General features: G+C 39.1%; 1 protein-coding gene across 9 annotated transcripts in view; it reads right to left on the minus strand.

The window, feature by feature from the left end:
* Positions 1–18,024, minus strand: part of tjp1a (tight junction protein 1a) — an 88,379-nt gene that overhangs the window by 34,137 nt on the left and 36,218 nt on the right. The window contains exon 1 of one of the 9 annotated variants that reach the window (XM_017441756.3): positions 10,475–10,979. The exons of the other annotated variants lie outside the window; for them this stretch is intronic. Coding sequence (XP_017297245.1) covers positions 10,475–10,498 — 24 coding nt within the window. The 5' untranslated portion in view covers positions 10,499–10,979. Of the gene's footprint in view, positions 1–10,474; positions 10,980–18,024 lie in introns of those variants that run through there. 9 annotated transcript variants of the gene reach the window in all.

The following is an 18,024-nucleotide window of genomic DNA, read 5'->3' on the forward strand; positions in this document are numbered from 1 at the left end:
AGAGGAGAGCCGTGACTTCTGGTGAGATTTTGACTTTCCACTTTTCCACAGCCCTCCTGGTTGGTTTAGATTAAACTGTGAGTTTCTTGTGAATTTCATAATTTTTAATGACCTTTTAGAAAGCTGGTCTCTCTTTAGGGATCTGAACTCCAGTTGCCCTGCTTCACCAGAGTGAGCTGACAGATGTTTTGCTGAAAAAAGGAGCAGTTTTAATCTTTTCTTATTTGGGTGGGCAGGTTGGAGAGGAATATCAAAGGTCAGGGACATAAATCCTTGGAATGAATACGTCTTAGCTGTAATTGCTCATTTAAAACTGGGACATGGCGACTGTTATTCCTCTTTCCAAACAAACTCCCATTAGATGACAGAAGGAGTCAACATTTCCTTGATGTCTTGGCTGATAAAGAGGATATAGGAGGAAACCGTTTCAAGAGATGGTTCCATCCAGTGCGTTTGATAAGCACCCCTTACTGGCTGTCTCAGTTTGACTTATTTTCTGCTATCAGTGCATGTGGGATGATAACAGGGAGAGCAAATGAGATGGGAAAGTTGAGTGCTGCAAGGACACATAGGTGATACACGTTGGTAGTCTGTAGCTAGAAAAATCCCCCACACACACACTCACTCACACACACACAGAACAACAACAATCGTGGTTTATTTTAGTGTCTGTACAAACTGTGAGCAGAGGCACTGAGAAAGACAACCAGATCCAGCTCTGGAACGGGATTCGGCCAATCAGTGTGCGCACAACTATCAGCATTCCCACCCTACCCCTCCCTTCACACACACACACACACACACTCTACAGGAATGTGTAGATAAGAAGACAAGGCCCGCCTCTTTCACCCTGCTTGTTTCTCATTCCTAATGATTTCCTTTGCCTCATGCCGTTTCAGCCAGAACCCTCCTCCCGGATTCATTTTGTCCCTGTTTTACTTCTTCTGTCTAATTGCCACTGAGCACAAAATGAGAGCAAGGCCACACAAACACAACTGAACTTATTGTAGAAGTTACTGAGACCACTGCAGAACAGAAAACCATAAAACTATGCATTTCATTGACTTTATTAGGACTGATCATCTGTCAAAACAAAATTGTTTATGCTAACCAGAAACCATAAAGTGTTGCCATGTGTTGAGATATACTGCATGTTGTGAGAGACTTATTTGCCAAGCAATTTAAAACAAATCTTTTAGGTCGGGGAAAAAACAGGAGTTGCCTATAAACCAACACAACCAAAATCAGTTTAATTTCATAGGTTTAATCATAAACTTGCCCAGAGGTTGCTTAGCTAAACCGTTTATCATCATTTTATATTAATCTATACTATCCTGCTGTAGCAACACTTACATTAAATTAGTAAAGGGTGGGACATCTACGTCACAGCAAAGCTTGATTAAGATGATGTAACATCCATGCTAAACACTAAATTTGTCATGCAAGTCTTTTCTTGGCATTCAATTTCCACTGCTTAAAATCAAGTATCAGCATTGGTTTTTCCTTTTCTGTTTATTTACTGCTTTTTAAGATTTAAGTACACATGATCATCAAGTCTTGTTCCTGAACCAAGATCCTCCAATTTCCACATCAGTAAATCTAAGCTTTACGCCACACTTACCATTTAGCAGGAAAACTCAGAATAACTATTAATTCTCTCTTTACACATGAAGCCTTCCTTCTTCTGGGAAAAATTTTGATGAGCGGACAAAAGGACAAGGCATGCAAAGTGTGACACTGATAATGAAGTAAGAGGTTTCACAGTGTTGTGTATACAGTGTGATTGCAGATTCATGTCGGGGGGGAGAGATCTGCAGGTTGTGTTGAGTCTACATTGATAAGCCTATTTGAACACATAAACAAAACAAATCCTCTTTCCAAAGAATGTTACCAGTGTCATTTTTTGGGTGTATTATGTTGCATACTGTCGCCTTCGACAGAGAGTACTCGCCAGACAAGTTGGGAACTCCCAACAACCAACAACCATTTTGGTTAGAGTGTTTAGGTGTCAGCATAATCTAATTGTTAGTACTTCTAAATGAAAATATGAAGTTTGTTGATTCAAGTTCTAGATCTCCCAAATACTCTTTTATTAACTGTGGCATTTGTAATTCAAAAACAGCAATGGCAATATAGGATAGTAAAAGCAAAAACTATTGAGAAAAAAGAAATGCTTACTAAAAGAAAAAAAGATACATAGCAAACCTAATGAGGAAAGGTAAAGAAAAAAAAATTATGTGTAAATCAATATCTCAAACATTTCCATACGTATTTATTCATTCAATTCAGTTTACGTTTCCGCTTTTTTTCCCCCAATTTATGAACTCATCTTTACATTTCTTCATTTCTTTTGCATTCTTTTACAAACACATTTTCTGAAGGGGTGTAGGGGAGTGATTCTGTTTTTCTACAGCCAAGCAGCTCAAACTTCAGAGTCTTAATGTTGTGATGTCAATACCGCAAAGCCCAAACTTTTGATTTACATGTGTTTGTAAATCAACAGTTTTGACTTTGCACTGTTGCTGGATTTAACAGTTATGAAACTCACTGTACCACACAGTTAAACAAAGCTACTCACACATAAACAAAGGGGGAATTCAGTGAGGGGTCTCAGCCTGCACTGGGTGCCCAGAGAGAATAACCAACTCTACCAACAAAGATTAAAAAGTGTCACTGTTTGTGTGTCATACAAACACAAAACCTATACAGGACTATTATGATAAAAGCAGCTCAAACAAAACGATTGGAATGCCTTTCACACAAATCAGAACGCCCTTCAAATTTCACAACGTTTATTATATTATGCAACTCTGTACCACGACTCAGAGACTGCAGTCACGTGGTGCTATAAAACATGAAGCCAAGCCCACTCAATGGCATTCCCAAGCCTTCTGAGGACTTTGTTACAATAGGCATGTTGTGGGGCAGAATCTATAGAGATTTAATGAGTTACTGTTGGAGGAGTGTCCATTTTCCCAGCACTTAACTGGCTACATCATTACCATTTCACTAAGAGATGAGAGACTAAAGAGGTGCATGCAATTTTTAACAAGATGCACGGCCACAGAAAGACACTGAAGAATGAACTTTCTAATAATTTAAAGCACACCCTAAATTCCACAACACAAAGACAGCAAATACGTCATAACATCTTCTTTTTTCCAGTAGTGTAAATACAATATATAAGTTAACATCATTAGGATGTTGTGATGGTAGCACTGCATCATTTGCCTGTGTTACAAGTTGATTGGTTTTTAAAACATCTGATGAAACAAACTCAGAGTTCTGTTTATTTAGATGTTGCACCGTTGTCAGCAACTTATCCCTTTCAGCTGCCCCAAATGCTGGCATACTGTAACATATGTGCAGATGACCAGAATGAGCTGATCAGTAGTAAATGTTTCTGATTTTGTACGGATCAAATTTTCACAGTGTTACGCAAACAGCAGGTTGTGCTGAATCATTACAACCAGATAGACATCCTAGCATACAAACAGCCAAGACATTAGTTACAGTTAACAGAGAGGTATGCATAATTTCAAGAAACTATAAAAACTCAAGCTTTGAAACTAAAGCTGGAAAGAGTGCAGAGCAATGGTATAACAACAAACCTCTGCTGCACTGTTTACGTTGGCCTAAATACTAGAAAGCATCGGCTGTAGGGACACAGCAGGAAGGACACTCTGCTCTGACTGGGGGCCATGGTTAGAATAGTTTAGGGTCAGGCAACTAGACACTCAGGAGCCAGCAATGTTGCCTGGTTGATAAGTTTTCCTAATCTTCACACCTTGCTTTTGGCTGGTGATTGCAGCCTTAACGCCTCAAGGATTAAATGCAATAACACAGGAAGGGAAAATAAGATTAGGGTCTCTGCAAATAAATACTCTGGTAAACAAAAAGGGAATTAATGAAAGGGAATTATGTTAAAAATAAATAAATTAATTAAGTTAAAAAAAACACTCCTTGGTTAATGCCCAAAGCAATATTAGACAAATGTTTAAAGATCATCAGAATCAGCCAAACTGGAAACTTTTAGGTGACATAAAGTCGCTTCATGAGTAAACAGCTTAAATTAGTGCATTAACTAAATATTAAGAAACACTCCAAATCTTTCATTACTGACCGAGAGGCCATCTGAGGTCCCCACTATATAAAGGACATTAGGACTTAAGTATTATTAACTCCGCTAATCTAAAACGTAACAAAAATGCTGCCCACACCTAGTCAGTCACTGTATTTCAGTCTGACTTGTGTGATTATTCCTGATACAGAGCTTTTTGTAAGATTTCAGTACCGTGTTTGGTTAGGTCTACAAGAACAATGTGAGTGAAGTAAAATACTTAGATTCCCTCACTACAAGACTACCATAAATATGTCATTCAACCTTTACTAGCAACACAACATGACAAGGAGAATGACTGTTGTGGATGTTAGAAACAGCAACAACAGGTGAGGGTGACTCAGTGATGTACTGCTTTCTATAACATCTATATACATATATGGGCTTGGCGTTAGCAAAACAGCTTGGTGCAAAAGCGGAAAAGTCTCTTTAATTCAAACACTTCACAAAAAAAAAAGAAAACAAGTCTGACATTTAGAAAACCTGAACATGTTTACCCCATATCACACTACATATTTTAGCCGAATGTCTAAATAGTGTCTCTTTCAGATGAACAACAGAAAAGATGGTGTCCCAGTACTGAGGAAGATAAGCAAACGAACACATGGCAGACGGAGTGTGTATGTGTGTGCAGCCATGTAGGGCAACAAGCCTTGGGAGGAATCTGTTCCAGTGTCTTTTTCCTGACCAGCTGAGCCACGGCTGCCATGGATGCCACTTGCGCTTTCTCTTGTATTTCCCCTCTATCTCCTTTTTGCTCCCTAACACACAAAACAGTCTGTGTCAAATCCCTTATGCCTGTTGTGGGAATGATAAATCCCTGCAGAGACCTGTCCTGCACTGCACCGTTGAAAAGATGCAGGGTTGGCTTAGAGCGACCTTTGCTATGCTGGGTGTTTGATAAGGAATAAGAAACTAGCTTTGAGCCTTGCTGGCAATTACTACTATTAGGCTAAAAGATTAATGAGATAAAATTAAAAGTCTTATCACTGAAACTTCTTCAAGCATCCTTTTTTAAATGCCAGTTTCAATGAAAGGACAAATTTATGCAGCCATCTCAGGAAGTCAGTTTTCTGTAAGTGATCTGCTGTACAACTCTTCAGATGAACGTATTGCTGAAAATGGCTGAAACACAATGCAGAAAATCACTAAATAAAATGTCTGAATTACTTTTCAAGACTACCTTATTTTTCCTGTAAAAGCATTCGGTCCACACCAGACATGAAAAAATAATTTACTCTGTCTTGGTTCTCCATTCGAGTTAAACTGAAATAGACATTGCTGTATAAGTCCAAGAGCTATAATTCTGTGATTATGGGAAAGAGCAAGCAGTCTTTTTAAGAACTGCCATGTGACTCAGATTATAGCCAGTGCATCTCTCCCTCCCACTCCTTCCTTTCTCCATTTCACCTCTCCAATAACCCCTCCTCCCTCAGAAGGCATTTTCTGTTTTCCTTTTTTTGACTTTATCTGCTATCAACCTGCCTCCCAGCTCAGTATATCTGCCCCGGATTTCCCTCCAGAGATGACAGGATAAGCAGGTCAAATATCCCTGATAGCTGTCACACTTTTGCATCCCCTGGCATTTAAAAAAAGCAACAACAACAAAAAACAGCTGTTTACTCTTAAAGTTTTTACTATAATCGAGTGACAGTAAGAACTGAGCTAATAGAACAGATCTGTTTCATTTTAAAACTCCACTTTCATAGTTTTTAAATATTTGTAAATAATTCACAGACTGCATAATGTGCATAAAAAGTTTATGCTTCCAGTGAACTTCTACTTAAATATATTAAAAAATAAATTACATAAACTTTTAATATTGGCTAGATCTACAGAAAATAAGCCAAAGAAAGTTGCTCCCATCTGCTGTCCTCTGCAACTGGGATGTCACATCTAATAGACTGACTACAGAGGCAGCTTACACCTGCTCACCTGAGGGACTGAGAGGATTTTAAATCAGGCACCTATGATCAAAGGTCTGTCCATTGGTGTGATTAAGACTATGTGACAGAGTTTGTGTGTGTGTGTTCAGTATCTCTTCTTCCGACAGGGAGATTGACAGTGTACTATGTGGTTCTCATCATTTCGTTCTTTGCTGCTGCTTGAAACAGCAGAAAGAGATATTTTCACCATGTTGGTAGGTAAGAGCTGGGCAACGATGGCTTCAAAGCAAACTAAATCCAGGTATGTACTTACTCGCGACCAACGTGTGAGAGGAAGATATATGGACGAGATCGCTACTGTCTGGATTGACCTATATGAGGTGAAAAAAGAGGAAACGTCGAGCGAGCTCGACAATTTGCCGCCCATCTCGTACTATGACATTGTTAATTATTAAGTGTACACGAAGGGTGACCACACCATGGAGGAGCTACATGGCCTGAAAGCAATGGACTCAAACAATCAGTGTTTTGACAGATCTGTAAAGGATGTCCAAACTCTCCATGATAATGAAGTTCTGGTGACTGGTAGGGTAAGTAATAATAGCATACATGTGCATGTAGGCATACCCTGTCAACAATGTGTTTATGGATTAGAATGAGACCTAAAATGGCGCTCGAAGTCTTTGAAGGCTGATCCTTGCAGTTAATTTTCGCCGTATTCAACTCCTCCGTTTGAGGTCTGAAAACTACGCTTTGCCGAACTGCCTGCAAGGTTACAACATCCTTTGACCCAACATGAAACAACCATTGCGATTACAGTCAAAAACAGCCAGCGATTGAAAAAAAGGTCTCCTCCGCAGTGGCTGAAGCTATTGGCTCTAGCAGTGGTGACGATAGAGGGGGATTGTCTGGAAGCGTGACGTCACCTGGGAACTATGTATAACCCATGCAGCAGCCACACATGGCACCCTCTGCCATGTGCCGTTTTCAAAATCATTCTGATTTGTGCCCAAGAGTGTTTCCTGTGACATCCTCCAAGACTGTCTGTCCACAAAGCCCAACATTTGACCCCAGTGACGAACATCGGACATGTGCACTGAAGCAGTTTTTATCCACGTCTGTCTTGGGAGTATATCCGATCAGTCTTAAGGTGCACTATTTACACTTTTAAAAGGTTTTTGTTTGTTCATATTGATGAACTAAAGACAAATGTGGTGGTGAAGTCATATTAAAAGTGCTTCAAAAATAAAAAAATAACTTATAAACTTAAGGATTAATTCTCTGCCAAAGACATCAGACATCAGCTGCTGTATGTTAATGGCTTCAAGCGTACTACAGGGAGCTTAGGACAGAGAACAAAAACATCATCAGGACTCTTTTTCTCTCTAACACTAATTGCCTTTCCCTCCTTCAGTGATGTAAATGTAGATGTGTAATCATCAAAGCAAAATAGAGGCTGTTCTTGGCCCGCTGTGCAACTCTAATTAATACAACCTCATTCATGCAAATGCATCTTGCACTCACTTCAGTCAAAATGCACCAGCCTAGTAAAAAGGCTGAAACGATCGCTGAGGCTTGAAATTATATTTCATTTTTTTCTGTACATTCACAAAAGTCTGCAGGACTGACCGAAGGCCCGTAACGCAGAATAGGGCCAGCATTTACTGTAGCAAATTAAAATTATACTGACTGAAGAATCTAGTTTTCAGTTTGTTTGATATAATGTAATGAATTCTATTTAAAAGTATTTGTAATGGGGTAAATACATTTCTAAGTAGTAATTGATACCACTGCTCTTGAGCCAATCTGTTATGAAAGTCAGTCACTGTCCTTTCTGTATCTTTAAAAGTTTTGACTGCAACACTGTAATAAGGACACCCTATGCAGTTTGAGTTTTGTTTTCTTTTATAAAACCACTGTTTTTAAACTCTGTTTGGGAATAACATAATTAACGACAATAAATGTAAAAGCTTGTCGAGTGTCTTAAAAATGTGAGATGGAAATGGTGACCCAGAAGCCCAGAAACTAATTTTTGGAAATAAGGACACCCAAGCACGACTTTCCACTCTCTTCAGTGGCAAATTAAAAACTTTAGCAATGCAAAAAAACAACAACTTCTTTTGATGCACACTAAAACATGTCTACATCTTAACAGCAAAAAACAAATGTTCCTTTGTAGTGTACAGTATATCTAGAATTAAAAGCTGAATGTTGTCATGGCAGAAAAATAAGGGAGACAGGAAGATTTTTTGTTGATTTTTAACAATTTGTTACAAAAAAACATGTCAAGCAGCGAATCCTCAGGATGAGGCAGTTTCAGGCCGCAGAATCTGTCTAATCTAAGATTGTCAGAGTGTTTATTTGGATAAAATGTATCAGTGAGACATATTTAAGGTCACCAGTCTCATCAGAACTGGAAGGATGTATCACTTAGAGGGCAGCATAGCCGAACATTAAACTGTGAAAAGATATGTACTATAAATGATAATCATTTCGCCTTCTGACGATCTCAAAACACCCATCAGTAAATCTTATTTCTCCTCAACAAAAGTTAGCTTCTAATAAGACAGGATCAGATTTATTTCTTTTTATCGATTGATGGCTTTTTTAACCAAAGTTTTCAAAATTAAGTCATCATTCCAATCCAATGAAACACTATCAGTAGAGAGTATTTTGCAACAACCACATGGCTGAGCTATGAGACATAAGGCCAACACATCCACGAATACTCCTCTAACTGGAAGGGGCTCTGAGACTGCGTTCAGTTACAGCTTATCAACCACACATTACCAACACTGATGGTTTGGAAGGTTGGGAGTTCGGCATGTGAATACAGAGTCCTGCAATTCTGCTTACGAATGACTGATAATGCAGTCCACAGCTTTATCTATGATGTGCAGAACTAAAAAGTAAGAAAGTAACTCGAAATCTGAAAATTAAGCCCAGCCCTTTGGAATTAAAAATAGGCCGTTGGGAATAAAGCTGTCTCGAGAAAGGATATTTTTAGCTTCCTCTTTCATGTAAAAGGAGTACACAAGTTGGCCATCAAGAATCAGACAACGAGATCGGTTCCAGTCTAGAGTAAAATTACAGCCACTGTTAAAGTAAGACTGACGGTCCAACAGTCATATACTGAAGGAAAAACTTCATTTAAAATCATCTACAGCAAATGTAGTCTTAGGATTTGAGGATAGTATCCCCGTTTACTGATTACATTTTTGTCTTGTTAGTTTAGGAGGTAGTCACGTTGCGTCAGAGCGTGTTATGTAAATTACTATTGCCACCTAGGAACTACAGGCAGAGTCGTCATCCAGGTATCGTATGCCTTTAAACAGGAAGAACAACACTGAAACAACCTACCGACGACAACAAAACACACACGTTTCAGCTCAGGTTTCCAAGATTAAAAAGGGGATGATAGGAAAACTTCAAACTGAACCGGGAGAAGACGCTCATAAAAGTATTAACTGTTATGGGCTAGTTTGTTGTATCTCGAGGCGTGACCACGGCCATCATGTACAGCACTGTAACGTCATCAGTTGACACGATGTCTAGCTGGTTTCGTCTGACTGGAACAACCGCCCAAACCTGAATATCGCCACCTCTGTTGGACAAACACTGCACATTCCTGGCTTGTCAAAGTGAAAACGGGGAGGAAAAAAAAAAAAAAGAGATCTTTTGAAAAGACACAACTGAGTGCAGTTCATATTGGGTTATATGAACCTGAACTTTGAGACCTGGCCAAATTAAAAAGAAGTGTTTCAATATGTATAAAAAAAGGAAGTGTGAAAATGCAGATGTCTCTTAGCGCCTGAACTGACCTCGTTTAAAAATTCAGCTGAAATGCTTTATTTATGAGTCATTACGTTTAATATTTATACAAATACGAGGAAATATGCAGACATATTCAGACATTTAAAACTTAATGAGTTGACAGTAATAGCTGACAGCTCAGAAAGATTAAAGTTGTCCTTACTCTTTGTTGTTTTAAATCAGCAAAGCAATTAATTACATTACCCTAGGAACCAAAATGAGGAACTTACTCAGATGTAGTAAAAAGTGTAATGATGTATAAAGATGATCTGATGGAAGTGTTTAAGATAATTTCCTGTCAACACTTCAGCAATCAGTGTTTCTCAACAGGTAGCTGAACCAAGATCTGCTAATAACATAGCTGTATGACCTATTTGTGACAACAGTTGCAACCTGAATAAAAGCCTTATTGTAGTGCACAAAAAGTACAGCAGGCAGTAGGTGCATAAGTAAAAGTAGGTGTTAGCTTCAAAATAAACCCGAAGCTAGAAACTCAAAACACAAAAAACGCCACCATTAATACCTTTATAGTAGTCTCTAAAGTTATATTGCTAAGCTACAGTAAAATTTAGCTACAGCTAGGCCTTTCAAGCACATAATATAAGCCAGCAGTAATGTACAGGATTGGATTTTATCCGGCCAGGCAGGTACCCACCTTATTTGAAGCTTTGGAGGACATTTTCCTCAGCTATCCCGCTACAATGGTGTCAGGGTTAAAGTTGTATCTGTCTCTGTTTGGATAATCTTGTGTGAGAGGGTTGGTTTTCCCCCCTTCCAGTTCAGTTTTTTTTTTCCTCTTGTTGTTGTTTCTATTTTCGCCCAGCTGCCGCCGCCACGCCGGGCAACGTTGTTATTTTATTTTATCCAGGACGACGGGAAACATGCCACGAAAAGCCGTGTGGAAAGTCCAAAGTTCATTATCTTATCTTCGCCGCCCGAAACGCTAACGTTAGTCCGGCGGCGCACGGAGTCATGGAAGGAAGTCGGGCTGGGGAAAAAAAAACAAAACAAAATAAAGCTCCCCCTCCAAAAATTAAAAAAAAAAGAAAAAGGGGGCCGCTTTGGCGTGGCGTTCCGTCGCTAACCTCTGGATGAAAAGTTGGGGAGAAGAGGCATCACCGGGACAGTATGCTGCAATGGCAGGCTGGGTAAACCTCTCCCCCTGCTCTCGGCTCCGTGAGCAACGGCCGTGTCGTGTATGGACTGAACGAACCACTACGCAGAAATAGGGGTGCGGCGCTAAAACACGCATCTAAAACATCGTCCGTTCAACCCGAATTTTACTTTTTAAAAATTTATTTTTGCCTCACTTTCATCCAGTCGTTTACTCCACGCTCATCACGTTTAATTCGTGTTCTGTTGCTACTTTTAAACGCTGCTCGTAAAGTCGTCCACCCCCATCGCCATCTCTTGGATTAAAGAGTCTGGGATACAATAAGGAGAAGCGACACGGCTGTCCCCGTTGATGCTGAATGCTCACTTTCCCTGTGAGATGATGGCGAAATGTGCATTACTCAAAACCACAGTGGGCTTCAAATCTCAAACATTAGAGTACAATCACAGCCAGGGTCGCGTTTTATTTTTTTCTTCTAGGTAATCGGTGTAAAGGGGCCTCAAAAACGTGTCCACCGCGCAGAACAACGTGTGCAGAATGTTAAAAAAAAGTTAGTTGCATAAGAAATGTTAGAGACTAGTGCCCTTGATTTGGTTCATCACAATAAACTGAACAAAGTTCCTATTTAAAAGTGATATAAAATAGAAAACAAAGTCACCCAGAGCTTGTGGTTGATAAGTCATCTCACAGGAAACCACAAAAGCAATTCAGTCAAAGTTGGCAAGACTTCCTAAACCAAAGCCCACCCACAGGATGCTGCAGTCACAGCTTGTATTGTTTTAGGTTACCCCTGTTTCTCAAAAACATAACCTGTGCGATGAGAAAGTGGGCTACAAGAGAAACACAATGTGATGAAGCAGATAGTGAGACATCTCAGAATTGCAGTTGCATTTAATTGAGAACACATGAGCAAGGGGACACACCCTGTCTTTTCCCAAACAAACCGAGCAATCACACTCCCCAAATCTCACTCCCCTGATAATTACTTCCTCTGTGTCTTTCTTCCTCAACAGCGGAGGAGGGCTCGGTGGCAGAGTAGGTGGTCTAAAGAGTTAATTCCCGCCAGCCGAGCTCCTACAAGGCAAAAAAAAAAAAAAAAAATACCACAGGCCAGAAGTAGCAGACATGCCCTAAGGGTGGCAAAGCAAAGGATGACCTCCACAAAGGTTAGTTCAAGACAAGAAGAGGCTCAAGATGGAGGAGCTTTTAAAGGTACTCCTTGCAAAGAATTAAATCAAATTGAGCTATAGCAAATGGTGCAGTTTGAAAGCGACCAGTCTAGTAGTTTTCCAGATATATTGATAAGCAATTCTGAAATGCAGGTCCACGCTCAATGTAAACGAAGCAACCAGCTGAATAAGCCATTTTGTAAAATCGCAGTGAAGTAATGTCATGTGTCGAGGTCAGAGAAGCTGCCTCAAACATTTTTTAGTATGAGTTTTCCACGAGTAAAACAAATGTCTTAAGTAACTGTTGACCTCTGACCTCATCACGTGACTTTATGAAATGGCTGATCTGCCACAAACCATGTAGAAGCTTTAGGGACCGACATCGGGCTGGCTGTAGTCTGTGTAGGTCATCAGATATGGAGGAATCGAACAAGCTTGGATACTCCTAGATTGTTTACCGCGTCAGTTTATTTATTAAGTCTAGTCTATTGCTAAAATACTTTACACAACAAATAATGTAAACATGTACCAACATATAAAAATTGTTGGACTTCTTGTTCTCTACCACAGATGTCACCATGGTTGACCTGTTTTCAGTCACTGGTTGTTTTCGTAGGTAAACAAATGCAAGGAGTAGCTGACATCCAGCATTACTTACATTTTTTTTTAATTTAAGGACACATTAACCATCAATATGGGGAAAATATTGTGCAGATTTTGTTTTTTTACTTTAAAAATGTGAATTTGAGTCTGAATTTTTGCATATGATTTATTTTTGGCTTTCCAGTGAGTCCCTTTACCCGTTTTTGCCACAATCTCTTGCAAAAAAAAAAGATTAATTAGCCAAACGCATGAACATAACAGACACAGAGCACCTAAAAACAGACACTTACGCAAGAATAATACGTACTAGTATCGATGCAAGTCGGTCACTCCTTCTGAATGTCCACATACGCCTTTCGCGATCCATCAGCGCCGATAGCAGGATGTTTAACATGGTTAACGTTCTGATTTATTTTAAATTTGCAATCAAACGTCCTGAGCACTGAACAAACTGGTTTAAAAATACAATAAATCAAAGTCTTTCCTCTGCTGGTCAGTCCTTGCTCTCATCCTCACCTGTGATGGTACCTCTGATGTTCGTACAGAGAGGAATAAGGCGTCAGTGACACTCCAACGTGATCAAAGCTATCTTTTTTTTGCATCCCTGCTCCTATCTCTCTCTCTCTGTTTCTTTTTTTCTATTCCACACACACACACACACACACAGATGTGGCTCATCTGGACAACAGACGGCTTCAAAGCTCAGGTGCACTCATGGAAGAGCAGGCACATGGAAAACAAAGGCGAACACGCAGGCCCAGATTTGGCCGGAACACATCACGAGGCTCACTCAGCCCAGCTTTTCCTGCAGCAAAAAGGCTAATGTAGAGTGAAACAGGCTGATGTGCACACGATAAAAAACACGTAACGCAGACTATTGATGCACAATGAAGCTCTCAGAGAAGCGAACACAGAGACAAATAAAGAAGGATGTGGTGTTTGATTCGAAAGAAGCAGTTGTTTCACGCAGGAGATGATGTTGTCTCGCTGTCTTCATCTGTCCTGAGTTAGGAGTCTGGCAGAGACCGATCCCTCCTGTGCCCTGTTGACTCGGACCTGACCTGCAGATCCAGCAGAGGCCCCTTTGTTGCTTCACGCTAACGCAAACCTTCTGCTCACACAAGGCCAAATAAAGTCCTCAATCCAAGCAGGATTGCTGTGAACCACTCAGACAATAAATATTATTCTCAATAAGCTTAAAGAACAGATTTTTTTGCAGAGGAGAAAAAAAACAAAAGGAAAAGAATGGAGTTATTCTTATAATGTGTATGTCATTGTTTAAATAAACCCATCTTTAACCATTTGTTCTCATTATCATGAACCAGTGGACAGATTTTAATAAAAATTGCAGAAAGTAATCAATGAATGTATTGCCACAGTCAAGTTACATAAAAAATGGTGATAACTCAGTCAAATTTAGAGATAATTACCTTAAATTAGGTGTGATAGTAGCTGAAACTGATTCAAAAGATATAATCTGAGCATTTACAGATTGCATTAGAGTTTTCTTTAAAAGTTTGCCAATACCTATTTGGAGCCAACTGTCTGTTACTAAAATATCTCATAAGCCACTCTGTGTTTTTTAATGAAACTTTAAGAAATAATCATTGGACGTACATCTATAAATGATGAACTTTTGGAGCCAACTCACATTAGGATGGCAGCCACACCCACCTAACCTTAGAAAAACCCCGAAATGCCTATAATTCAGATACTAAACCCAAACTAGATGTGGTAGTGTGACTTTTTGCGAAGTTACATAAGATTGCACATGATGCTACTTTCAAGGTTTGACCAAAATGGTTATAACTATGTCATTTCCCAACATAAGATGATTTCAGTCTAAAACTCTGGCAGTTTATATGTATTCCTTTAATGGATGCCAGGCCTTTTCTGTTATTTATAAATTAAGATGAAGTTCTGTAGTATTTTATCAATGGCTACTTAAATATCTGGATTATTACCAAATTTGGTGCTTTAGTTGAGTTTTTGTTGCAGGAACTCAATCTAAGAAGGACTAATTCACATTAAAGCTATGACTGGTTGAATTCAATGGTACATAAAAAAAAATCTACTGTGGATCAGGAAACCGGATTAATAAGTGAGGTATTTCATAGATTATATTAATAATATCAACTACTCTATACTCTATGTCCATTCAAGTGTATTTTATTTTAGGAAACATTCATTCCCTTTGATCCACAGAACAGTAATCTACTCAAGAATGGGTTGTGGTGTAAATCATGAATGATCAGTACAAAATGTCACATCACTCTTCCAGAGCCCGACTGTTTGTGACCAGATTAGTATCAGGTGACAGGATTAGTAAAACCTCTGAGTCTATATTGTGCTTGCTTTAGATGGAATTTAAAGGTGGTTCAGATGTTCTGAAGTGGTGTTTTGTGGTTATCTAACTTGTTGTAGATAGCTCTTTGAGTGAACTCAGTTTGAAGACTGATTTTTATTTGGACCGGATTGACATTATAGTGCAAGCAGGGCCAAGACCAAAGTGGACTGCTGCCATCTTAGAGCAGCTCTCCTCTCATATTTCATAGAACTGTTTTAGAAAGGTTTATTCACCATCAAATTTGCATCACACAGTGAATAACATAAAACTCTAAATGTCCCTGCAGGAATATTTTAATATTTCTGCAGCATAAATACGTGTCGAAAAACCAATGGCAAATGAAAGGTTTATAAAATGGCGTTCTCATGAATCATTGTCTAATATTTGATTTTAAGACAACACAAATCCACTTTAGTCTTGGACCTGCTCAGACTAGCATTTTAATTTAGCTTGAACTAATTATTTGTCTCCAAACAGAGGTAGTTCAAATGATCTAATATGGGTAAGATAATATTTGTTAATAATATTTCTACAGAGCAGCATTTTAAAGTATCTAAAATATATCTTTAAAGAGAAAGAACACATCTGGACTCAAGGATCTGAGAACCAGGGACTACAAATGTAATAAGAATGGAACAAGTTTCAAGATCAGATTGATTAATTAATAAAAAATGGTACAGATGTTCCTCCTAACAAGGTGGTGATGATGTCAGAACATAAGTAAATTAAAACCTTTCTAAGCAGAAATCAAACATGATAAGAAACAGGTCAAACCTTTTCATTTACACCTCACTCTGTATGTGAGCTTAAATCAACAGTGTTTCCACCAGGTACAAACAGAACCACCAGAGCGTGGAGTGTGTACACACACAAGCTTTTAATAAGAAACCCTCAGAGCTGGTCTTCCACTAAACCTGTCAGCTGTCTCCAGTCACGCAGCCTCATCAATCACACCCGCTCTGCATCGCCAGCGTGCACAGGTGAAAACAAACAAAACGAGACGTGCGCAGGCTGGAAATATTAATAGAAATTATTAATCCGAGCTAAAAGTAGAAGCAGTTGAGTTGATAATTCTGACGTTCATTTCCCCTGATTCACTGCGACTCAGCAGAAGAAACGTAAGCTCGTGTGCGAAGAGACTGAAGTGCTGTTATTTTGAGCGACACTTAGCTCCGCAGAGTTCTTGTGATGAAGAGGGAAAAAAGCTTTCGGCGCGCTAAATTTATCGTGGCAGGTCAGTCATGGGTGGAAGAAGTGAACCAGGCTACTTTAAATCTTCTGAGGAAATTCACTCCAAGATGCAACCTGTGATCAAGCAATTCAAAAAAATAAATAAATTAAGTTTTCCTTCTTTCTGCCTTTCTCTCTCTCTCCCTTTTAATAGACAAGGGACAGTGAGTCAGAAACAAACCCTGCTGCAGTGAACTAAGATGAACTTCATTCTGCCTCTCAGGGACACCTCAAGTAGCTGAGCCAGTGACAGTCAAAGCTGCAGAGCATCATAACGAATGGGCCTGAAGTACGATTTCTTGATCCTAAACCGGGATTAATCCCAGTCACAGAGTGTACTTTTTATGCAGTGAGCCTTCACTAACAGTCAATATGCTGTAAAGAAAGAAAAAAAAAGCCATTACATTGTGCTTTCCTGCCACGTGACAAGTCTGACATTAGGCGCAGAATGGGGCTGTAAATTGAAAATATGCCAAATCTCAAGGTAAAATCCACAACACATGCAGCTCAGGGTGCTGTCTGTGTGTGTGTGTGTGTGTGTGTGTGTGAGGGGGAGAGGTTTGCCCGTAAATACTTCATGAACAACAACTCAACCTTTTCCCTTCATTGTTCCAAAAACACACAAAGCAAATGTAACTCCTGTAACTCATGCTGCATTTTGTTGCCACCCAGAGCTTTTTGTTTATGATAACAGATATATTATAATGTGTCTGCTCTCTGCCAGCAAGTACACAGTGTACTCTGAAGTTTCATAGTCTTCACTGATACAGAATCAGGTTTTTTCATGTTTCTAATGTGATGCTACAATTTAAGCCAGAAACAGACTATCTATATTTAGAAATAAACACAATAAAAAAAACATTGCATTCTCTGCCAGAAAATGAGCAATAAATAAATAAATAAAACCATCAAAACAACAGCTGCAATCTAAATGTAGCAAAACAGTAAAACTAGCAAACGATTAGCTACAAACTACAACCAGCAGAGCAGTCGACTAAAGCTAAATGTAGCAGAACCACAGCTAATGTTAAAACTGGCAAAACAGTAGCTAAAAGCTAAAAATGGAGCAAGTATGCTGAAGTAGATTTCAAAAAGCTAAAAGTTTTTCAAGATTTCAAAGAAACCCCAATCCATTATGTGAAGAAAAAATAATAAAGTCAATAATTCAGAAAGTATAAGAACTTCAAATACCCAAAGTCTCCGCCGTAATGTCCTGAATGAGCTGAAGAGTGCTCATTCGTTGAGAAATATTTAATGTTTTGCAGTTTGAGCACCCAGAATGTTAAATCAAATACCAATTATTGAGATAAATCTCTGACATGAAGGCTTGCAGGTCCTTCCATCCATATCAGAGGGACACAACTTTTTAATGTTGTGCCATTCTGACCAGATATGTTAATCTCAAGGCCTGGGTAAATAAAACAAAAGATAAAAAAAGAAGTTTAGAAGTCTATTAAATATGTTTTTCATAATCAACAGGGAATCCAGAGAAAGTCTGTTTTTCTATGTGCATCTGTATTTCTGTTTTTGTTTTATTTTCCTCTGTCTTTTATGTTCTTTTGGAACGAGCACTGCATGAACTGCACTGTATCAGTTTGAACTTAATGGAGGCCGTGATCAGACCTTGCACTCAGATCTGTCTCAGGTTATTCGGCTGCAGGTAGTCAGCTCTGATTGGGAGCATTCACACCTGGTAGTTAAATGTGTAAAACACCAAAACATCTGGGTGTCAATTACCCACT

This window comes from Kryptolebias marmoratus, linkage group LG15, assembly GCF_001649575.2.
Source record: "Kryptolebias marmoratus isolate JLee-2015 linkage group LG15, ASM164957v2, whole genome shotgun sequence".
NCBI classification, from domain to species: domain Eukaryota; kingdom Metazoa; phylum Chordata; class Actinopteri; order Cyprinodontiformes; family Rivulidae; genus Kryptolebias; species Kryptolebias marmoratus.